Genomic DNA, 25701 nt, shown 5'->3' on the forward strand with positions numbered 1-25701 from the left:
ACCATTGGGGTGCCAGAGCAGCGAACAGTTTTGACTGGGCTGAGCGGGAGCTGTGCTTCCGCAGAGGAAGGGGAGCCAGCAGGCCAGAGGTGGATGAACGCAATGTCCTCGTTTGGGTGTAGGGACTGATCAGAGCCTGAAGGTACAGGGGTGCCGTTCCCCTCACTGCTCCAAAGGCAAGCACCATGGTCTTGTAGCGGATGCGAGCTTCAATTGGAAGCCAGTGGAGTGTGCGGAGGAGGGGGGTGACGTGAGAGAACTTGGGAAGGTTGAACACCAGACGGGCTGCGGCATTCTGGATGAGTTGTAGGGGTTTAATGGCACAGGCAGGGAGCCCAGCCAACAGCGAGTTGCAGTAGTCCAGACGGGAGATGACAAGTGCCTGGACCAGGACCTGCGCCGCTTCCTGTGTAAGGCAGGGTCGCACTCTCCGAATGTTGTAGAGCATGAACCTGCAGGAGCGGGTCACCGCCTTGATGTTGGCGGAGAACGACAGGGTGTTGTCCAGGGTCACGCCTAGGCTCTTCGCACTCTGGGAGGAGGACACAGCGGAGTTGTCTACCGTGATGGCGAGATCATGGAACGGGCAGTCCTTCCCCGGGAGGAAGAGCAGCTCCGTCTTGCCAGGGTTCAGCTTGAGGTGGTGATCCGTCATCCATACTGATATGTCTGCCAGACATGCAGAGATGCGATTCGCCACCTGGTTATCAGAAGGGGGAAAGGAGAAGATTAGTTGTGTATCGTCAGCGTAGCAATGATAGGAGAGGCCATGTGAGGATATGACAGAGCCAAGTGACTTGGTGTATAGGGAGAAAAGGAGAGGGCCCAAAACCGATCCCTGGGGGACACCAGTGGTGAGAGCACGTGGTGCGGAGACAGCTTCCCGCCACGCCACTTGGTAGGAGCGACCGGTCAGGTAGGACGCAATCCAGGAGTGAGCCGCGCCGGAGATGCCCATTTCGGAGAGGGTGGAGAGGAGGATCTGATGGTTCACAGTATCAAAGGCAGCAGACAGGTCTAGAAGGACAAGAGCAGAGGAGAGAGAGTTAGCTTTAGCAGTGCGGAGAGTCTCTGTGACACAGAGAAGAGCAGTCTCAGTTGAATGACCAGTCCTGAAACCTGATTGGTTTGGATCAAGAAGGTCATTCTGAGAGAGATAGCAAGAGAGTTGGCTAAAGACGGCACGCTCAATAGTTTTGGAAAGAAAAGAAAGAAGGGATACTGGTCTGTAGTTGTTGACATCAGTGGGGTCGAGTGTTGGTTTTTTGAGAAGGGGAGTAACTCTCGCTCTCTTGAAGACGGAAGGGACATGGCCAGCGGTCAAGGATGAGTTGATCAGCGAGGTGAGGTAGGGGAGAAGGTCACCGGAGATGGTCTGGAGAAGGGAGGAGGGGATGGGGTCAAGCGGGCAGGTTGTTGGGCGGCCTGCAGTCACAAGTCGCAGGATCTTATCTGGAGAGAGAGGGAAGAAAGAAGTCAAAGCATAGGGTAGGGCAGTGTGAGCAGGACCAGCAGTGTCATTAGACTTAACAAACAAGGATCGGATGTCGTCAACCTTCTTTTCAAAGTGGTTGACGAAGTCATCCACAGAGAGAGAGGAGGGGGGGGGGGGGAGGGAGGATTCAGGAGGGAGGAAAATGTGGCAAAGAGCTTCCTAGGGTTAGAGGCAGATGCTTGGAATTTAGAGTGGTAGAAGGTGGCCTTAGCAGCAGAAACAGATGAAGAAAATGTAGAGAGGAGGGAGTGAAAAGATGCCAGGTCGGCAGGGAATTTAGTTTTCTTCCATTTCCGCTCCGCTGCCCGGAGCTCTGTTCTGTGAGCTCGCAATGAGTCATCAAGCCACGGAGCTGGAGGGGAGGACCGAGCCGGCCGGGAGGATAGGGGACACAGAGAGTCAAAGGATGCAGAAAGGGAGGAGAGGAGGGTTGAGGAGGCAGAATCAGGAGATTGGAGGGAGAAGGATTGAGCAGAGGGAAGAGATGATAGGATGGAAGAGGAGAGAGTAGTGGGAGAGAGAGAGCGAAGGTTGCGGCGGCGCATTACCATCTGTGTAGGGGCAGAGTGAGTAGTGTGGGAGGAGAGTGAGAGAGAAAAGGAAACAAAGTAGTGGTCGGAGACTTGGAGGGGAGTTGCAGTGAGATTAGTAGAGGAGCAGCATCTAGTGAAGATGAGGTCAAGCGTATTGCCTGCCTTGTGAGTAGGGGGGGACGGTGAGAGGGTGAGGTCAAAAGAGGAGAGGAGTGGAAAGAAGGAGGCAGAGAGAAATGAGTCAAATGTGGACATAGGGAGGTTGAAATCCCCCAAAACTGTGAGGGGTGAGCCATCCTCAGGGAAGGAACTTATCAAGGCGTCAAGCTCATTGATGAACTCTCCAAGGGAACCTGGAGGGCGATAGATGACAAGGATATTAAGCTTAAATGGGCTAGTGACTGTGACAGCATGGAATTCAAATGAGGAGATAGACAGATGGGTTAGGGGAAAAATTGAGAATGTCCACTTGGGAGAGATGAGGATTCCTGTACCACCACCCCTCTGACCAGATGCTCTCGGGGTATGCGAGAACACATGGTCAGACGAGGAGAGAGCAGTAGGAGTAGCGGTGTTTTCAGTGGTGATCCATGTTTCCGTCAGCGCCAGGAAGTCGAGGGACTGGAGGTTGGCATAGGCTGGGATGAAGTCAGCTTTGTTGGCAGCAGAACGGCAGTTCCAGAGGCTGCCTGCGACCTGGAACTCCACGTGGGTGGTGCGTGCAGGGACCACCAGATTGGAGAGGCAGCAGCCACGCGGTGTGGTGCGTTTGTGTAGCCTGTGCAGAGAGGAGAGAACAGGGATAGGCAGAGGCATAGTTGACAGGCTGTAGCAAATGGCTACAAAAATGCAGAGGAGATCAGAATGAAATGGGCTAAGCATCTGGGAGTGGAGAGAGCAGGGCCTCCCTCACCAAAACTTCTACCTCGGAAACTAAAATTGTTTCACTGAACCACCCGAAGAAAAATAATAATGATACATTATTATGAATAGATATGGCAGGTTTCAGGACACTGATATATCTGAATATGTAGAAAAAATATACTGCCACTATTTTGACCACCAAAGAATAGCACTGTGGTTTTAATATGATTTGACTCTTTGCAGGCTGACAGGCTGTCTAGTCACAGAGGAAGGCTGTGTTGCTCTGGTCTCAGCTCTGAGTTCAAACCCCTCACACCTGAGAGAGCTGGACCTGAGCTACAATCACCCAAGAGATTCAGGAGTCAGACTGCTCTCTGCTGGACTGGAGGATCCACACTGCAGTCTGGAGAAACTCAAGTATGTAGAGGGTTTATGTCAATGTTCATATCAGACATGTTGGAGTTATCAGGCTAGTTAAGACAAACATTCTGACCACCACTTGGACTAAGTTATATAAAGACTGTGTGTGTGTGTGTGTGTGTGTGTGTGTGTGTCCAGTGTGTGTGTGTGTGTGTCCAGTGTGTGTGTGTGTGTCCGATGTGTGTGTGCTGTCCAGTGTGTGTGTGTGTGTGTGTGTGTGTGTGTGTGTGTTTGTGTATCAGTACACACAGGGGACACACACACACACTGGACACACATACACACTGGACACACACACACACATACACACACACACTGTAAACACACACACTGGACACATACACACAAAGGACACACACACACACACAAAGGACACACACACACACACACTGGACAAACACACACACTGGACACACACGCACTCACACTGGACACACACACACTAGACACACACACACACACACACTAGACATACACACACACACTGGACACACACACACAATGGACACACACACACACTGGACAAACACACACACACACACACACACACACTGGTCACACACACACACACACTTGGACACACACGCACACACACACTGGACACACACACACACACTGGACAAACACACACACACCGGACACACACACACACACACACTGGACACACACACACACACTGGACTCACACACACAAATGTATATACTGACTGTTTGTGTGTGTGTGTGTGTGTGTGTGTGTGTGTGTGTGTGTGTGTGTGTGTGTGTGTGTATGTGTGTGTGTGTGTGTGTGTGTGTGTGTGTGTGTGTGTGTGTGTGTGTGTGTGTGTGTGTGTGTGTGTGTGTGTGTGTGTGTGTGTGTGTGTGTGTGTGTGTGTGTGTGTGTGTGTGTGTGTGTGTGTTTGTAGGTGTATCCCTCAATGACTGTCTGTTCTTCTGCTTACCGCTACAGTGTGGAACATGGTGGAGAGAACACAATGACACCTGGACTTAGAAAATGTGAGTGTTGACTGCTGTGAAGAATATGACTAAGAATAAGTCTTAAATCAAGTGAAGTCAAAGTCAAAGACCACCATCATTACTTACTTGGTCATATTAAATATCAGCTGTAGTTCTACAGAAGCACAAATCAGGGACACCAAAGTTTACAAAGAGTTGCTTTGACAATGTGTGTGTCTGTGTGTGTGTGTGGCGTGTTTGTGTTACTTTAGAAATATGTGTGTGTGTTCATTCATGCATGCATGAAAGTGTGTGTGTGTGTGTGTATGTTCAGGGTGTATGTGTGTTCAGGATGTGTGTGTGTGTGTGTATGTATATTAATGTCTGTGTGTGTGTGTGTGGCGTGTTCGTGTTACGTTAGAAATGTGTGTGTGTGTGTGTCCAGTGTGTGTGTGTTTTCAGGATGTGTGTGTGTGTGTGTGTGTGTGTGTGTGTAATTAATGGGAATAAGTGTGTTTTATATTACCATACAGTATAACATATGATCACTGAACAAATCTCAAGTTACCTTAACTTCTCCTTTTGATACCTAGAAACATCTATATTAAATGAATTAGTGAAAAGTGAGTTAACGTTCTAATGTGAATGATGATGATTTCTAATATTGTGTCTGGTTTCATCCATCAGATGTCTGTGATCTCACACTGGACCTAAACACAGTAAACAGATTCCTCTCTCTGTCTGAGGAGAACAGAAAGGTGACATGTAGGAGAAAGGAGCAGCCGTATCCTGATCACCCAGAGAGATTTGAGGTCTGGAGACAGGTGCTGTGTAGAGAGGGTCTGACTGGGCGCTGTTACTGGGAGGTAGAGTGGAGTGGGGGAGGGGCTGATATAGGAGTGACATATAAAGGAATCAGCAGGAGAGGAGAGGGTAATGACTGTAGGATTGGATCCAATAACAAGTCCTGGAGTCTGTTCTGCTCTGGCAACAGTTACTCTGCCTGGCACAATAATAAGTCCACTACCATAGACGTCCCCTCCTCCAGCTCCCACAGAGTAGGAGTGTATCTGGACTGGCCAGCCGGCACTCTGTCCTTCTACAGAGTCTCCTCTGACACACTGACCCACCTGAACACATTCCACTCCACATTCACTGAGCCCCTCTATCCAGGGTTTAGGGTTTGGTTTGACTCTTCAGTGTCCCTGTAAATAATAACGTCAAACACATTAAACACACACACACACACTGTACACACACACACACACACTGAACAGACACACTGGACACACAAACACACACACACAAACACACTGGACACAAACAAACACACACACACACTGATCAAACACAAACACTGGACACACTCACACTGGACATACACACACCCACACTGGACACACTCACACTGGACACAAACACACACTGGACACACACACACACACACTGGACACACACACACACACTGGACACACACACACACACTGGACACACAAACACACACACACACACACACACTGGACATACTCACACTGGACCAACACACACACACACACACACCAGACACACACACACACATACACTGTACACACACACTGGACACACACTCACACTGGACCCACACACACACACATACTGGACACACACACACACACACATACACACACTAGACACACACACACACACACACACTGTACACACACACACTGGACACACACACACACGCTGGACACACACAAACACACACACACACACTGGACACACACAACACACACACACACACACACACACACACACACACACACACACACACACACACACACACACACACACACTGGACACACACACTGGACACACACACTGGACAAACACACTGGACAAACACACACACTGGACACACACACACAATGGACACACATAAACACACACACACTCACACACTGGACAAACAAACACACTGGACACACTCACACTGGACATACACACACATGATGGACACACACACACTGAACACACAAACACACACACACACACACACTGGATACACACAAACACACACACACACACACTGGACACACACACACATACTGGACACACACACACACTGTACACACACACACACACACTGGATACACACAAACACACACACACACACACAAACACACACACTGGACACACACACACTGGACACACACACACTGTACACACACACACACACACTGGACACATACACTGGACACACACACACTGGACACACACAAACACTGAATACACACACACTGGACACACACACACTGGACACACACACACTGGACACACACACACACTGAACACACACACTGGACACACACACACTGGACACACACACACTGGAAACACACACTGGACACACACACACACACACACTGGACACACACACACATACACTGGACACACACACACACACTCAACACACACACACACACTGAACACTCACACACACTGGACACACACACTCACACACACACACACACACACAAGTCACACACACACACACACACACTGAACACACACACTGGACTCACACACAAACACACTGAACACACACACACACACCAGACACACACACACTGGACACACACACACTGAACACACACACACTACACACACACACGCACACACACACACACACACACACTGGACACACACACACATACACTGGACACACACACACACACACACTCAACATACACACACACTGGACACACACACACACACACACACACACACACACACACATACACAAACACACTGGACACACACACACACACACACACACTGAACACACACACTGGACTCACACACTGAACACACACACACACTAGACACACACACACTGGACACACACACACTGAACACACACACACTGGACACACACTGGATACACACACTGGACTCACACACTGAACACACACACACACACACACTAGACACACACACACTGGACACACACACACTGAACACACACACACTGGACACACACACTGAACACACACTGGATACACACACATACACACACACTAGACACACACATACTGGACACACACACACTGAACACACACACACACACACACTAGACACACACACACTGGATACACACACTGGACTCACACACTGAACACACACACACACACACACTAGACACACACACACTGAACACACACACACTGGACACACACACTGAACACACACTGGATACACACACACACACATACACAAACACACTGGACACACACACACACACACACACACTGGACACACACACACACACACACTGGACACACACACACACTGGACACACACACACACACTGGACACACAAACACACACACACACACACACACACTGGACACACTCACACTGGACCCACACACACACACACACACACCAGACACACACACACACATACACTGTACACTCACACTGGACCCACACACACACACACACACACCAGACACACCAGACACACACACACTGGACACACACACACTGAACACACACACACACTACACACACACACACACACACACACACACACACACTGGACACACACACACATACACTGGACACACACACACACTCAACATACACACACACTGGACACACACACACACACATACACAAACACACTGGACACACACACACACACACACACACACACACACTGAACACACACACTGGACTCACACACTGAACACACACACACACACACACTAGACACACACACACTGGACACACACACACTGAACACACACACACTGGACACACACACTGAACACACACTGGATACACACACACACACACAAACACACACACACACACTAGACACACACACATAATGGACACACACACAAACAGTGGACACACACACAGTCACTGGACACACACACATACACACTTACACACACACTCACACACACTGGACACACACACACACACTGGACACACACACTGGACACACACACACTGGACACACACAATCACACACACTGGACACACACAAACACACACACACACTGGACGCACACACTGGACACACACACATACGCTGGACACACACACACTGGACACACACACACACATACTGGACACACACACACTGAACACAAACACTGGACACACACAAACACACACACACACACACACACTGGATACAAACAAACACACACACACACACACACTAACACACACACTGGCCTCTGACCGCAAGGCACTACAGAGGGTAGTGCGTACGGCCCAGTACATCACTGGGGCCAAGCTTCCTGCCATCCAGGACCTCTATACCAGGCAGTGTCAGAGGAAGGCCCTCAAAATTGTCAAAGACTCCAGCCACTCTAGTCATAGACTGTTCTCTCTGCTACCGCACGGCAAGCGGTACCGGAGTGCCAAGTCTAGGTCCAAAAGACTTCTCAACAGCTTCTACCCCCAAGCCATAAGACTCCTGAACAGCTAATCATGGCTACCTGGACTATTTGCACTGCCCCCCCACCCCATCCTTTTTACGCTGCTGCTACTCTGTTAAGTATTTATGCATAGTCACTTTAACTCTACCCACATGTACATATTACCTCAACTACCTCAACTAGCCGGTGCCCCCGCACATTGACTATGCAACGGTACCCCCCTGTATATATAGCCTCCCTACTGTCACTTTATTTTACTGTATATATAGCCTCCCTACTGTCACTTTATTTTACTTCTGCTCTTTTTTTCTCAACACTTTTTTTGTTGTTGTTTTATTCTGACTTTTTTGTTTAAAATAAATGCACTGTTGGTTAAGGTCTGTAAGTAAGCATTTCACTGTAATGTCTGCACCTGTTGTATTCGGCGCATGTGACCAATACAATTTGATTTGATTTGATTTGACACTGCACACACTCACACTGGACATACACACACACACTGTACACACACACACACACACACACTGAACACACACACTGGATACACACAAACACATACACACACACACACAAACACACACACTGGACACACACACACTGGACACATAAACACACACACTAGACACACACACACACACTGTACACACACACACACACTGGACACACACACACTGGACACACAAACACTGGACACACACACACACACTGGACACACTCACACTGGACCCACACACGTACACACTGGACACACACACACATACACACTGGACACACACACCTGACACACACACACACACACTGGACACACACACACATACACACTGGACACACACACCTGAAATACACACACACACACAAAGGACACTCACACTGGACACACACACACACTCACACACACTGGACACACACACACACACTGGACACACACACACACTGGACACATTTCCATGTGTTGTATTTTGATGAAAGGAAATCCCATATAGCCTACTGGACAGGACTTTGCTATGGCATCTTCTGTTTGGGTGTCTCAGGTCAGGTCTGAGCCATGATCAGAATGTGTCTCTGTGTCTATTTCCAGCCCTGCCATTTCTACCTGTCCTGATCTAGTGTTTCACCCCTGACCTCCTCACACCGTCTCACTGTTCATGTCTGCTCCCACCTCTACTTCACTGTGTTATAATGGACCTTATGCTTGTTATGTCACCTCTGTAACCAGTTATCAAACATACTGACCTTCCTGACCCTATCCCATGGCCCTACTTTCTACAACTGAACATTTAAATTCCTCTATGAGTTTTGTTTCGTGTCCATTTACTTTTCTATGTATTTGTTGTATATTGGGGTTGTGCTGCAGAGCATCATGGGGATTGTATGTGTTGAGATGATCACGTTCCAGATAAATGGTTGAACTGATTCCTGTCTCCTGTCTCATCATTATTGAATTGTTATACAGACGTGGTTATGAAACCCACGAGACATAACAACAGATTGGCGATGAGTAAGTCTGAATCTACAGGAACTATTCTGTCTGGAAGAAGTGGGTTTTTACAACTGTTTAAAACTGTTATTTTCTGTGGTCCAGTCTAGGCTAATGTTAGCACAGTGTATTGCTAGCAGAGGCAAGTGCATAGTCCAGATAGCTAAGAGAGAGAGTTAACATCATCATGGACGGCAGAAAAGGACTGGAGATGGATGTCGGAGTGGGAAAACAACGTGATTAAAAAGGGAGGAATATACAGTGATTAAAGGAAAGGACATTTATTCAACTGTGAAGACAAACCTTTTAATTAAATCTGCTAAATGAGCGAACTTAGGAGGAAACGTGAGTGAGTGAAGTGAATGAAGATCACGTGACTGAGGAAAATATTGCTGTGGTTGAGGACAATATTGAAGTGAGTGACAATCAGGAGCTTATTGAGAAACGAAAAATGGCTGGAATTGTTGGAAACATTGGTCAGTTTGATAAAAGTATTGAGCAGTGGAGCTCATATACAGAACGGTTTGAATATTTTGTTCTTGTAAATGACATGGATGAGGACAACATTGTGCCTACATGTTTTAGTGTAATGGGGCTAAAGACATTTAATTTACTAGGCAGCCTGCTACAGCCAGACAGAACAGGTAATAAGACGTATGGGGATATTGTGGAGATACTTAAAGGACATTTTTCACCAGAACCACTAGTTAATGCTGAAAGATTCAGGTTCCACAGGAGACATCAGGAAGAGGGAGAATCAGTAACAATGTTTGCTGCTGCATTAAAGAAACTACCAGAACACTGAGTTTAATGCTGTTCTAAATGACATCATTAGAGACAGACTAGTATGTGGGCTACGGAGTGAAGCTACACAAAAGAGACTGTTGACTGAAAGTCATCTGACCTTGGCAAAGGACATTGAAATCAGTGTGTCCATGGAACTAGCTGCTAAAGAGGCTCACCAGTTGAGTTCATCAGGAACTTAGTGGGTTCATCTAACAATCCTAATCATCAGCTGATACATTTTAAACTCATACACAGGGTATACCTTCCACCTAGAAAACATCATTTAATAGAAATCACAACCGCTCCTCTGTGTGATCTATGTAATCAAGGTGCCTTGGACTCCTTTAATCATATGTACTGGGAGTGACCAGGGGACATGTTTTGGAAAGAGGTATCCTCATACCTTGTTCCCCCAAACTGTTATTACTGAATGATAATTCACCACTGTCATTACAGCAAAGACATATAATGTTGTCAGGTTGGACAGCAGCTAAAAAGATGTTGGAACTAAGATGGCAACCACCACACCTCATTGGATCAGCACTTTTATAGATATCATTTATTTAGAACTATCCACTGCTAGGATCCATGGGGCTAGCCAAACAACAATTGCAGCTGAAACCATAAAATAACTCCTGTAGTGAGTTTTACCCAACAGATTGACCGTTAATTATAATTTGTGTGCAAATGTGTACCTTGATTTAGTATTTAATTTAATGGAGATCAGGTTGGGTGTGTTGGGGTGGTCCCAGGAGGGGTTGGAGGGTGGGTTGGGGTGGTCCCAGGAGGCGTTGGAGGGTGGGTTGGGGTGGTGCCAGGAGGGGTTGGAGGGTGGGTTGGGGTGGTCCCAGGAGGGGTTGGAGGGTGGGTTGGGGTGGTCCCAGGAGGGGTTGTAGGGTGGGTTGGGGTGGTCCCAGGAGGGGTTGGAGGGTGGGTTGGGGTGGGTTGGGGTGGTCCCAGGAGGGGTTGGAGGGTGGGTTGGGGTGGTCCCAGGAGGGGTTGGAGGGTGGGTTGGGGTGGTCCCAGGAGGGGTTGGAGGGTGGGTTGGGGTAGTCCCAGGAGGGGTTGGAGGGTGGGTTGGGGTGGTCCCAGGAGGGGTTGGAGGGTGGGTTGGGGTGGTCCCAGGAGGGGTTGGAGGGTGGGTTGGGGTGGTCCCAGGAGGGGTTGGAGGGTGGGTTGGGGTGGTCCCAGGAGGGGTTGGAGGGTGGGTTGGGGTGGTCCCAGGAGGGGTTGGAGGGTGGGTTGGGGTGGTCCCAGGAGGGGTTGGAGGGTGGGTTGGGGTGGTCCCAGGAGGGGTTGGAGGGTGGGTTGGGGTGGTCCCAGGAGGGGTTGGAGGGTGGGTTGGGGTGGTCCCAGGAGGGGTTGGAGGGTGGGTTGGGGTAGTCCCAGGAGGGGTTGGAGGGTGGGTTGGGGTGGTCCCAGGAGGGGTTGGAGGGTGGGTTGGGGTGGTCCCAGGAGGGGTTGGAGGGTGGGTTGGGGTGGTCCCAGGAGGGGTTGGAGGGTGTGTTGAGGTGGTCCCAGGAAGGGTTGGATGGTGGGTTGGGGTGGTCCCAGGAGGGGTTGGAGGGTGGGTTGGGGTGGTCCCAGGAGGGGTTGGAGGGTGGGTTGATGCAGCTGAGGTGGGTGATTGTATATGTGGTTTATTATAATTGTATTTATCTGCAATAACTAGTTTCCATAACATACTGATATATATTTTAACAGTATTGTGTCTCTAGCTGTATAACCATTCCTGCTGCTAGTTGTTCTTGTCTGTGTTTCTTTAAAATAAATACAAAGTTGATCACAAAAAAAGGAAAAGTGCACAGAGTTTCAACTGAAAATCAGAGACCGGGAAATCAAGTCACATGTTTCCACTGTGGCAAGGTGGGACATCAGCTATCAACATGCTGGTGGAAGGACATGGATTGTCCAGCCTGTGGTAAAAAGGGCCACATCGAACAAGTCTCCAGAAACAAAAAGAGAACAGAGAACAGGAAACAGACATTCCAACGAAAGACAAATAGACATGTTCACACTGTTGAGTAAGAGAACACTGAGGTGAGTGACTCATCAGACCAGGAAGTCACACTGAAAATCCTGACTTTTTCCTGGCGGGCCTCACGGCTACTATGTCTCCCCCTTGCTAGAGGGACAGCCGGTGGGTATGGAGATTGACACAGGGGCAGCTGTATCTCTTGTGTCAGAAAAAAGACACTGAAACACCTTCCACTTCAACCAGCGCACCTCGTGTTAAAGATTTACACAGGTGAATCTGTCGCTGTGAGAGGCATCACTGATGTCACAGTTCAGGTAAACAGACAAACTGAAAAGCTGCCACTCTATGTTGTGAAAGGAGACTATGCATCACTACTGGGATGTTCATAGATGGAGAAAATCACACTGGACTGGCCATCAGTGCATACAATGACACATGGAGACACAGACCTACCTGCCATCTTAAAGAAACATGGAGAAGTCTTTAATGGACAGCAGGGTAGTATGAACGACATTACAGGGAAGCTTAGCATTAAGCCAGACAGCAAACCAACGTTTCTGAAAGCAGGACCTGTACATTATGCTATCAGACCAAAAGTCAAGTCTGCCTTGGAGGCTTTAGTCAAGAACAAAGTGCTGGAGCCGGTCAGCATGAGTGAATGCATGAGCAACACCCATCTACCAGTCCTTAACACTAGAACCGCCTGTTCTTTCAGCATATAAGAACCCGCTAGAGAAAGTTACCAGGCGTCCACTTTAGCATGTGCATCAGATGCATATCAACCAGCAAGGTGCAAGGTGTGCAAACATGGTTTGTTAAATAAACGCTTGATAAATAGTGCATCATATATTGTAAAGGATTAATTGCATGAAGAAATATTTGTGGAAATATATCAATAAAAAAATAACAACAATAGTTAATTCTACAAAATCGGCCTATAGCCTATTTCTGTTTCCCTTACAATAAAAACATTACAGTGTAAACCATTTAATCAACTGTATTTGTAGATTCAATTAGTAATAGAGTTAATAAAGTCGAGTTACAGTTTATTTTGACAAAGTACAAATGAAAAAAGTATAATAATAATAATATAACTAGCCAGGTGTTCAGGTGAAATGATTTGCTGTATTCCTAAACAAAAGCACCAGTGCATGAACAATTGTAAAGGATGAATTGCATAAATACATTTTTGTGGAAATATATTTATGACAAGATGTAAAAACAATAATGTGTTGATTGTATCAGACACTGTACCGAGCCTTTGCACATGAACCAATCACGTCTTCTCTTTATGCTTCAGGTCCACAAACAAATCAAATCGGTTGCCCTGCACACAGTTCTCATGGGCCTTGTTTGGTGTGCACCTGCTGTCTTGACATTGTGTCTCCTTTTTCCCCAGTGGGAGCTGTGGTTCTTGGGGAAGAGGGAGAGCAGGACCTGCTGACTTGACATTGTGTATTTTTCCCCAGTGGGAGCTGTGGTTCTTGGGGAAGAGGGAGAACAGGACCTGCTGTCTTGACATTGTGTCTTTTTCCCCAGTGGGAGCTGTGGTTCTTGGGGAAGAGGGAGAACAGGACCTGCTGTCTTGACATTGTGTATTTTTCCCCAGTGGGAGCTGTGGTGCTTGGGGAAGAGGGAGAGCAGGACCTGCTGTCTTGACATTGTGTATTTTTCCCCAGTGGGAGCTGTGGTTCTTGGGGAAGAGGGAGAACAGGACCTGCTGTCTTGGCGGCCTGCTTGGTGACTGTAGCTTCTTTCTCTGCGTTCATGTGGTTCTCACCAAGCTCACATGCCAGATCCATGATGAAATGTCTCCTGCTGACTGTCTTGTCAAGGCATTGCTTGTACAACACGTGTTGATAGCAGCCATGTCGAGCACATTGTAGAACACCGCAACAGGCCAGAGGAGAGTACCCCCTTTTACAGAGTACAGTCAACAGGCCAGAGGAGAGTACCCCCTTTTACAGAGTACAGTCAACAGGCCAGAGGAGAGTACCCCCTTTTACAGAGTACAGTCAACAGGCCAGAGGAGAGTACCCCCTTTTACAGAGTACAGTCAACAGGCCAGAGGAGAGTACCCCCTTTTACAGAGTACAGTCAACAGGCCAGAGGAGAGTACCCCCTTTTACAGAGTACAGTCAACAGGCCAGAAGAAAGTACCCCCTTTTACAGAGTACAGTCAACAGGCCAGAGGAGAGTACCCCCTTTTACAGAGTACAGTCAACAGGCCAGAAGAAAGTACCCCCTTTTACAGAGTACAGTCTGGACATCTGGTCTAGCATCCACACCAAGCTTTAACATAAAATAAAATAGAATAGAAAAGGTTATAATTATATAGAATGATAATACTAATAGTAATAATATGAATGTAATATAATAAAAGGGGATCCTATTTGGTGTTTGGCAGATGGGAAGGCTATCTGTATATGGTAGAGATACTGTATATACCTTTGTGTGATTGTAGTCTGTCACTGTCTCCGGTTTCTTCTTCTGAGGAAGCTAACACTTATTTATTTAACATCTGTACACCGTGAGTGTTGCTTTACCACTCTCCATCACACCGTGAGTGTTGCTTTACCACTCTCCATCACACTGTGAGAGTTGCTTTATCACTCTCCATCACACCGTGAGTGTTGCTTTACCACTCTCCATCACACCGTGAGTGTTGCTTTACCACTCTCTATCACACCGTGAGTGTTGCTTTACCACTCTCCATTACACCGTGAGTGTTGCTTTACCACTCTCCATCACACCGTGAGTGTTGCTTTACCACTCTCCATCACACCATGAGTGTTGCTTTACCACTCTCCATCACACCGTGAGTGTTGCTTTACCACTCTCCATCACACCGTGAGTGTTGCTTTACCACTCTCCATCACACCGTGAGTGTTGCTTTACCACTCTCCATCACACCGTGAGTGTTGCTTTACCACTCTCCATCACACCATGAGTGTTGCTTTACCACTCTCCATCACACCGTGAGTGTTGCTTTACCACTCTCCATCACACCGTGAATGTTGCTTTACCTCTCGCCATCACACCGTGAATATTGCTTTACCACTCTCCATCACACCATGAGTGTTGCTTTACCACTCTCCATCACACCGTGAGTGTTGCTTTACCACTCTCCATCACACCGTGAATGTTGCTTTACCACTCGCCATCACACCGTGAGTGTTGCTTTACCAGCAGCTTCTGCCTTTGTTTGTTCACTGTTCCGAGCAGGATAGTCTTCTTTACATTCTGGTTCAGCTCAACCGTCTCCCCATCCTGATAATCAAGTGTTTTATTGGTATCTTCCACTAGATGGCAGTAAACCCCTGCTGTAACTAGACTTTACAACAGTATGTGTTCGGTTTCTTGGTCCTGGTGACTCCTGGGCCCTTATTCATAAAGGCAGTTTCCCAGAGGAGGAGTGCTGATCTAGGATCAGGTCCCCCTGTCCATTTAATCTGTTTCATTATGATCTAAAAGGAAAAACTGATCCCAGATCAGTACTCCTACTCTTTATGAATACTGTCACAGGTGACTCCTCAAGATGAGGCTCATGATTTATAAGTTATATTCTTTAAGAATCAATGAATATCATTAATTGAACTGCTTTGCCATGAACAGATCTGTAAGGTCTTAACTTAAAGGTGCTATATAGACTTTATGGTCATTTAAATGGGGTTGAACATTCATCCCATCAGATTGTGTAAAGGATTTTATGAGTTCAGAAAAATACTGACTTGGAAGCATCTCTCTGACCTCACCCTGCTGAAACACACCCAAGTAAAGACCACATAGCTACAGTTATACGCTTGTCAGGTTTTACCCACTTTTACAGCCAATGTATGGACTGGCATCCATATGAATCAGTGGAATATACTGACTAGTTAACCACCTCCCAATAAGGGTTCAGCAAATCTATTTTATTGGTCACATACACATATTTAGCAGATGCTATGGAGGGTGTAGTAAAATGCTTGTGTTCCTAGCTCAGTGCAGTAATATCTAACAATACACAACAATATACACAGATCTAAAGAGGAAAATAATGGAATTAAGAAATATAGAAATATTAGGAGGACATCAAGCATACAGCACTAAACAGACAGACATCTCAGGACATCAACAACCCCTGGGGGACATATCAACATTCTACATGGACTTCCTCTCCTTGTCTCCTCTCCTTGTCTCCTCTCCTTGTCTCCTCTCCTTGTCTCCTCTCCTTGTCTCCTCTCCTTGTCTCCTCTCCTTCATCTCAACTACATGAGAGAACTGGACAGGTGAAAGCAATGTTTCCACACCTAGTACTATCTTAAGGGTCCAAGACAAATGCGCTGTAAGACGTCGGTACCCAGGTGATAATGTGTCTCTCTCCTCACTGGTTGAATGATGCCAATGGATGAACGGGCGATGGAAACGGATAATGGGGCACGTTACTTTACAATTACATTTGAATGAACTGAACGATGAGGAGGGTGAAGAGGGTGATTTTAATTTAGAACAATGGTGTAATGATGATGAAGAATTGTGGGTGTTGTGGGTGGTCTAATAATTTTATATGAAAGGCTGGAAAGGGTATGTAATCTCCCCTCAGAGAGAATCAAATCAGACCCTGAGTACAATGTACAACATCTGTTGTTCACAATGGCAAGCCGAACCAAACGAATGGACGCTGACAGCATTGCAGATGTTACAGAATTTCGATGAGCTGGAGTCGAATGAAGGATTGGATATTAAGCCTGGAATCAAACATGCTGATGACATTGTAGGGTCTTCATCTGATTTTGACTTTGAGCCTCAGATGCCCGAGCCTGGCAGGAGAAGAACCAGAACAGGCCTACCTGAGACAGAGGAGGAAGAACCAGAACAGGCCTACCTGAGACAGAGGAGGAAGAACCAGAACAGGCCTACCTGAGACAGAGGAGGAAGAAGAACCAGAACAGGCCTACCTGAGACAGAGGAGGAAGAAGAACCAGAACAGGCCTACCTGAGACAGAGGAGGCAGCCAAAGCAGGGCCGGCTCTTGCCTTTTGGGGGCCCTGAGCAAGATTTGGTTGGGGGGGGGGGGCTCCCAAGATTTCTTGAGTTATCGTAATTAATTCAGACTATTTTGAGGAAGTGTATACTGACTACGGCGTCTCAAAATGGACAAACAGTACTATTGCCGCTTTTTTCAAATTTTTCTAGCGAAGGTCTTTTAAGGTCTTTTTAAGGGAGTATACTAGAACACTCGTTGGGTTTGGCTAGCCGAGTTCAGCGCCAGCCGAACTGAAGCATTATTCATGAGATTGATTCATGAGTTAAAACACGGGTAAGGCCACAAAACAGGGTCCCATACAATCAATACATTACTCTTGTTTGCATATCTTTTCATGGATATCTTTTCACCGATATTTATTTATGTAATTCATCCTTTCCAATTGTTTTTGCACTATTTATCAAGCTTTGGCACTCATGTTTACGGCAAATAATTTGACCGTGAGCCTTGCAGGTTGATATAATTCTCTTTTACGTTTTACTTTGTAAAAAGAAGCTGTTACTGGACTGTATTACTTACTATAACTATATTACTAATCACATCTATAAATACTATTTATCAAATGTATGACATAGTCATGTTTTTATTGTATGGGAAACTAAAATATGCTACATGTTTCAGTAGGCCTTTTGTAGAATATTATATAACGTCTAATCCTGAATGCTGATTGGTTATAATATAAAACATATCCTTACATGCATTTTATGTACTTCTAAATATACAACTATTCAAAATAAGTAACAACATATTCTTAAGACATGACTGCATTCAATCAAGCAATATTTTATTTTAGATGGTATTTATTTAGATTGATAACAACCCAGTAGATGAATCTGATGCGTATGCTAAAGGAGATGCCCAACAACGTCCCCTACTGAAGTCTGAACGGTCTATAATGCAGTGCCTTCAGAAAGTATTCACACCCCTTGAATTTTTCCACATTTTGTTGTTACACAGCCTGAATTAAAAATGGATTAAATTGAGATTTTGTGTCACTGGCCTACACACAATACTCCATAATGTCAAAGTGGGATAATGTTTTTAGTATATTTAATTAAAAATGAAAAGCTGAAATGTCTTGAGTCAACAAGTATTCAACCCCTTTGTTATGGCAAGCCTAAATACGTTCAGGAGTAAAAATGTGCTTAACAAGACACATAATAAGTTGCATGGACACACCTGTGTGCAATAATAGTGTTTAACAGGATTTCTGAATGACAACCTCATCTCTGTATACCACATATACAATTATCTGTAAGGTCCCTCAGTCGAGCAGTGAATTTCAAACACAAATTCAACCACAAAGACCAGGGAGGTTTTCCAAAGCCTCGCAAAGAAGGGCACCTATTAGTAGATGGGTAAAAATTAAATAAAAAGCAGAATATTTCTTTGAGCGTGGTGAAGTTATTAATTACACTTTGGATGGTGTGTCACTACAAAGATACAGGCGTCCTTCTTAACTCAGTTGCCGGTGAGGAAGGAAACCGCTCAGGGATTTCACCATGAGGCCGATGGTGACTTTAAAACAGTTAGAGTTGAATGGCTGTGATAAGAGAAAACTGAGGATGGATCAACAACATTGTAGTTATTCCATAACACTAACCTAATTGACAGAGTGAAAAGAAGCCTGTACAGAATACATTCGTATTTCAGTCATTTAGAAGACGCTATGGTCCCCCGTGGGAATCAAACCCACAACCCTGGCGTTGCAAGCACCTTGCTCTACCAACTGAGCCACACGGGACACAAATATTACAAAACATGCATCCTGTTTGCAATAAAGCACTAAAGTAAAACTGCTAAAAAATGTGGCAAAGAAATTCACTTTATGTCCTGAATAAAAAGTTGTATGTTTGGGGCAAATCCAACACAACACATCACTGAGTGCCACTGTTTTCTTACATGGTAGTGGCTGCATCATGTTATGGGTCTGCTTGTCATCGACGAGGACTAGGGAGTTTTTGGGGGGATAAAAAGAAACGGAATAGAGCTAAGCACAGGCAAATTCCTAGAGGAAAACCTGCTTCAGACTGCTTTCCTTCCACTGACTCCTCAGGAGAGTTCTGGACTCTGCCAGTGCGGCCACACCACCACAAGAGACTACAGGTGGCCGCCATCTTTAACCCCCCTCCTGCCTGAACGTCTTGTGGACTAGAGCACCAGTTAACCCCCCTCCTGCCTCAACGTCTTGTGGACTAGAGCGCCAGTTAACCCCCCTCCTGCCTGAACGTCTTGTGGACTAGAGCACCAGTTAACCCCCCTCCTGCCTGAACGTCTTGTGGACTAGAGCACCAGTTAACCCCCCTCCTGCCTGAACGTCTTGTGGACTAGAGCGCCAGTTAACCCCCCTCCTGCCTGAGCGTCTTGTGGACTAGAGCACCAGTTAACCCCCCTCCTGCCTGAACGTCTTGTGGACTAGAGCGCCAGTTAACCACCCTCCTGCCTGAACGTCTTGTGGACTAGAGCGCCAGTTAACCCCCCTTCTGCCTGAACGTCTTGTGGACTAGAGCACCAGTTAACCCCCCTCCTGCCTGAACGTCTTGTGGACTAGAGCGCCAGTTAACCCCCCTCCTGCCTGAACGTCTTGTGGACTAGACACTAAAAGCTAAAGCAAAAGCATCTGAAACTTTTGTTGTGTCCGGCACACCCCACTCTTCCCGACACCACCATTCTCTTCTCTAGTAAATAAAACATCTATCTTCTGAAAGGAGCTTGTAAGGTCAGTACAGTAGCCTTTGCTTCAGAGAGGGGAGGGGCAGGTAGCCTCTGCTTCAGAGAGGGAAGGGGCAGGGAGCCTAAACACACCCACTGGTAAAGACTTCCAGCTGGCAGGCAGGGAGCCTAAACACACCCACTGGTAAAGACTTTCAGCTGGCAGGCAGACGCTGGAATAAGTTGGAGTGACAGAGTGAGGGCTTTGCATAAGCACTTCATAGCGTTTTTTTGTGTGACTCGTAAAATAACGTTATTAACCAGTTGTTTTAAAAATAACAGTTCTGTTCTGGAACACTATCGATCACTTTCGTTCCCGATTCTGTTGCTGTTCCTTGTGGTCCTCTGTAGCTCAGCTGGTAGAGCACGGCGCTTGTAACGCCAGGGTAGTGGGTTCGATCCCCGGGACCACCCATACACAAAAAAAAAAAATGTATGCACACATGACTGTAAGTCGCTTTGGATAAAAGCGTCTGCTAAATGGCATATTATTTATTTTAAAAAAAATCTGGTTTTCGGTTCTGTTGATTTTGCTTCCTCTCGACTGCCTTTAACTTTTTAAGACAATTATTTTCATTGTTAGAGCGGCCAATGGAGTATCTGGTCAATAGATCGGTTTTCATCCAATATTCGAAAGGATTCCATGCGAATATTCCAAAATCTGAATAAAACAATATGCGCATTTTCCCTCCAGAGATGTTTCCATCAAACTGATTTGTTGTGGATAAAAGACTGTACATGATAACATAATTACTTTTGTGGTTAAATTCCCATGTACCACATGAAAAACACAAGTTAAATGGGTTTCCATCACATCTTACATTTACATTTACATTTTAGTCATTTAGCAGACGCTCTTATCCAGAGCGACTTACAGGAGCAATTAGGGTTAAGTGCCTTGCTCAAGGGCACATTTACGTCATTTAGCAGACGCTCTAGTCCAGAGCGACTCACAAATTGATGCATTCACCCTATAGCCAGTGGGATAACCACTTTACCAATTTTTATTTATTTATTTATTTATTTATTTTTGGGGGGGGGGGGGGTAGAAGGATTACTTTATCCAATCCCAGGTATTCCTTAAAGAGGTGGGGTTTCAAATGTCTCCGAAAGGTGGTGAGCGACTCCGCTGTGTGTGTGTGTGTGTGTGGGGGGGGGTAGAAGGAGTTGGTAGAAGGAGTTGGATGATCTTCAACTCTACTGATGGTTTTGTCACTAAAGCTGTTGCATTATATAGCAAATGTGCCCACTCTGGCCATGACACATGCCAACAACTCACAGATACAGTGTGGGTATGGCTATATCGATATTATTTGTATTTCACAAATGGCAGCTAAGCATCGATCATCATGTTAGCTGAATAAGAGCCTTAATATTTATTGGAAAGGAGCATCAAGCTCGTCACCTTGCACTTTCACCAACCTGTGTTCATCATAACTTATTTCATCTGTAGCCTAAAACTGCCTGCTTTCCCGAGTCGTAGTGGGAGGACCACGTAACATATCGCGTGACTCCAAGTTTACTTTGATATGATGGTTATAGTGTATTATCAGTGCTTAATTTGATCCGGATCCTGCCAGAACAGGATCCGGCACCTCTCCATTTTGGACTGTTTCATTCCGGAACCTATTTGGCCGGATCCGTTACCTCTCCTGGCATGAAAGATAATTGTCACTTTTAGCAAATCTAAAAATTCTAATAATCTCTCCCAGAACTCTCTCTGCTCTGACAGACATGAGCCTCCAACTCTCATCTCTCCAGCATTGCCCATCATTTATAGAGCCACGCCAAGGGTTCTGGAGGAGCTGCAGCACGCCTGATCAATTCAAATACATTTTACAAAGATATAGAATTACTGCTGTCTGTTCAGAAATAAATGAAATAATTCAAAATAGCCTACTACACCATGAGAAAGCCTAAAATGTAGTCACAGAGGATAAATAGCTTATTTTAAAAATAACCTAGGCCCCGTGTAGCTCAGTTGGTAGAGCATGGCATTTGCAACGCCAGGGTTGTGGGTTCGATTCCCACGGGGGGCCAGTATGAAAATGTATGCACTCACTAACTGTAAATTGGTCTGGATAAGAATGTCTGCTAAATGACTAAAATGTAAATGGAGTGTAGCACAATAACAAGGCATACTGTGGGGAACGTGCGGCAAATCTGTAAGAGAAACTTTAAAACATTTTTAGGACTATAATTTCCTCCTCATATTGTAGCCTACAATATGTCTAGACACACCCAGGCATAGGCTATTGATGGATTCAAGTTCGTTTTCATTGTTCTCAGATTCTCAGTTTTTCAGTGTCAAAATAGCCTGTCATTTCGATCATTTGTGCGGTATTGCGCTTTCAAGACAAATGGGAACTCGGGAAAAAATGAGGTAGAATCATGACATCAGTGGTCTTCAAATCAGGAAAGTCGGAGCTCTAGAAAGAGGCGAGAATTCCCAGTTGGATGACCGTTTAAAAAAAATTTTCCAGTCGGAGCTCTAGAAAGAGGCCAGAATTCCCAGTAGGATGACCGTTTAAAACAAATGTTTCCAGTCGGAGCTCTAGAAAGAGGCCAGAATTCCCAGTTGGATGACCGTTTAAAATAAATGTTTCCAGTCGGAGCTCTAGAAAGAGGCCAGAATTCCCAGTAGGATGACCGTTTAAAACAAATGTTTCCAGGCGGAGCTCTAGAAAGAGGCCAGAATTCCCAGTTGGATGACCGTTTAAAACAAATGTTTCCAGTCGGAGCTCTAGAAAGAGGCCAGAATTCCCAGTCGGATGACCGTTTAAAACAAATGTTTCCAGTCGGAGCTCTAGAAAGAGGCCAGAATTCCCAGTTGGATGACCGTTTAAAACAAATGTTTCCAGTCAGAGCTCTAGAAAGAGGCCAAAATTCCCAGTTGGATGACCGTTAAAAACAAATGTTTCCAGTCGGAGCTCGTTTTTTCCCCATTTCCCAGTTGTCTTGAACTCATTAAAGTCGGAAGTCTGAGATTTCCCAGCTCAGAGTTTCCAGTTGTTTTGAACACGGCATTAATAAAGATTATGCCAGAGTCTACAGTCAAGTAAAATGACGTGGAATTGCATGAAATGCGTTTATAAAAGACCAAATTGCTAAAACACTAAAACCCATTGGCTGAACAAAGTTCTCAGTTGCCTGGACTCATTTAGCTAATTATGCAGTCTGTTGTCAATACCTTAAACCATTTCACATGGTAAAACACAATATGCAGATCTCACTCAGACTTTTCAGCAAAACTCTGAAAACATTCTCATTCTCAAAACACATTCTGCACTCTAATGCACATGTCATCCATGCTGGTAAACACATGTGGCAACAATCAAATACAAATAGAGAACACATGTCATTGATTGAACACAAACACTCAAAATGGATTTAACCTGTTTCAAATGATGCGACACAACCAATATAAGGCAGTTCAGAGAGCAAACAGGTTGTTGAAGGTGGGAAGGAGAAAGTCTGAGAATGGATAGAAGAAACAATGTGAGAGGACGAGGACGAGTGCGTATGCCAGGTGGGCGACGAGGAGGAAGAGGAGGAGGAGGAGGGCAAGAAAGAGGAAGAGACAATGATGGAAAAACATGAAATTAGTTTTGAGATTTAAAATGTACTTCTCCCTGAGAACTGTATGTTTTGAACAATGTGTTTTCTATTTTTCGGTGTATTGTTTACTGACTGCTTGAGAGTGTTTATCATTTTGATCACTTTGTTTATGATTTGAGAGCAGTGTTTGATTTTGAACACAGGTAAAACTGTTTTGAGGGCGAATGTTTCATTTTGCGAGAGGAGTCAGAGGTTTTGTAAATAGTGCTTGAAGATGAGGTTTTGTGTTTAATGTTTTCAGGAAATGGAGCAAGGTTTCAGAAATTGTGTTTTAGCAATTGAGAACACCTGTAATGCCAAACACCACAGACTACAATTAAAATGTACTTTCCATAAATATGACCGTTTACGTCACAATAAATTAATCTATTTTTCATATATCACTTCTAAACTGACAAATAAACATCAAATATACCTTTTACAAATACATCAGCATGTTTAATACATTAGTTTCAAGCAATAGAGCATATGCTTTGATTACTGGTCTGTAGGGCAAATATGCAGTTTTGGCCAAATTCTCATATCACTTTGCTCAATTTGTCACATCCACGGCTTTTGTATGGCTGTTGAAATGTGCAGAACAGTAATCAGCTATGCCTGCCCCATATGTACGGCCCTCTTTGAGTTGTTGCTGGGGCCGCTTTACTTTCTTGACTGTGTCATGTGACCTGCGCCTCCCCTTGTCACACTCCATTGAAGCAGCATCAGCTCTCACAACTCCTCTCTGATTGCTTCCAGTGTCACCAAAGTGCTGCCAATACACAATTAGTCCATCCCATCTGATATAGCAGTGGCTCCCTCATTGAGCGTGGCTACTGCCATACTGGCAATGAGGCTTTTGCCCACGAAGACAGTTTTGGGGCGTCGCGACCATATTAGAGTTCAGACATTCATTTGCATTCTGGGTTCCTCCATGCTACATTCTTTTGAGGATGTTATCATTTGACATCCTGTGATATACAGGTACCATTTTCTGTGCATCCTCTCAATTAAAGAATGTATGGCCTCCATGTTTTTTGTGACTGGGTGGATCTTCACCATTTTCTAGGGCTGGCTGGTACCAGCACCAATGTACACACCTATCCCGTAGTTGGAAGTGAATCCTCTCTTGTGCCAAGAGCCATCAAAGGATCCATGAATGTCTATGATGGCATCCTCATCCTCCTTCAGCAACTCTGCTATGTCTGGGTCTATATCTGCATATTCTCATTTTGTCTCTCTTTACGTGGATTCCTCGCGGGAGATATTTTCAAACGAGCAAGCGCTGTGCGGCACATGAGGCCTTTTAACCAATCAGGTTGCCGGAAAGTGCCATTAAACGTCAGTAACCAATCAGGTTGCCGGAAAGTGCCATTAAATTCCAGTAGCAATCAGGTTGCCGGAAAGTGCCATTAAACGTCAGTACATCAGT

At 45.7% G+C, this 25701-nt stretch overlaps 2 protein-coding genes across 2 annotated transcripts in view; one reads left to right on the plus strand and one right to left on the minus strand.

Moving 5' to 3' along the window:
- Window positions 1-5459, plus strand: part of LOC311126563 (NLR family CARD domain-containing protein 3-like) — a gene marked incomplete at both ends in the record, with an annotated part of 52675 nt that extends 47216 nt beyond the window's left edge. The window contains 3 exons of the mRNA XM_084200556.1: window positions 3254-3309; window positions 4262-4308; window positions 4936-5459. Coding sequence (XP_084056682.1) covers window positions 3254-3309; window positions 4262-4308; window positions 4936-5459 — 627 coding nt within the window. The remainder of the gene's footprint in view (window positions 1-3253; window positions 3310-4261; window positions 4309-4935) is intronic.
- Window positions 1-25701, minus strand: part of LOC311126562 (NLR family CARD domain-containing protein 3-like) — a gene marked incomplete at its 3' end in the record, with an annotated part of 104613 nt that overhangs the window by 64963 nt on the left and 13949 nt on the right. The gene's annotated exons all lie outside the window — the stretch shown is intronic.

This window comes from Coregonus lavaretus (assembly GCF_964263955.1).
Source record: "Coregonus lavaretus genome assembly, contig: HAP1_SCAFFOLD_458, whole genome shotgun sequence".
Taxonomy (NCBI): Eukaryota; Metazoa; Chordata; class Actinopteri; order Salmoniformes; family Salmonidae; genus Coregonus; species Coregonus lavaretus.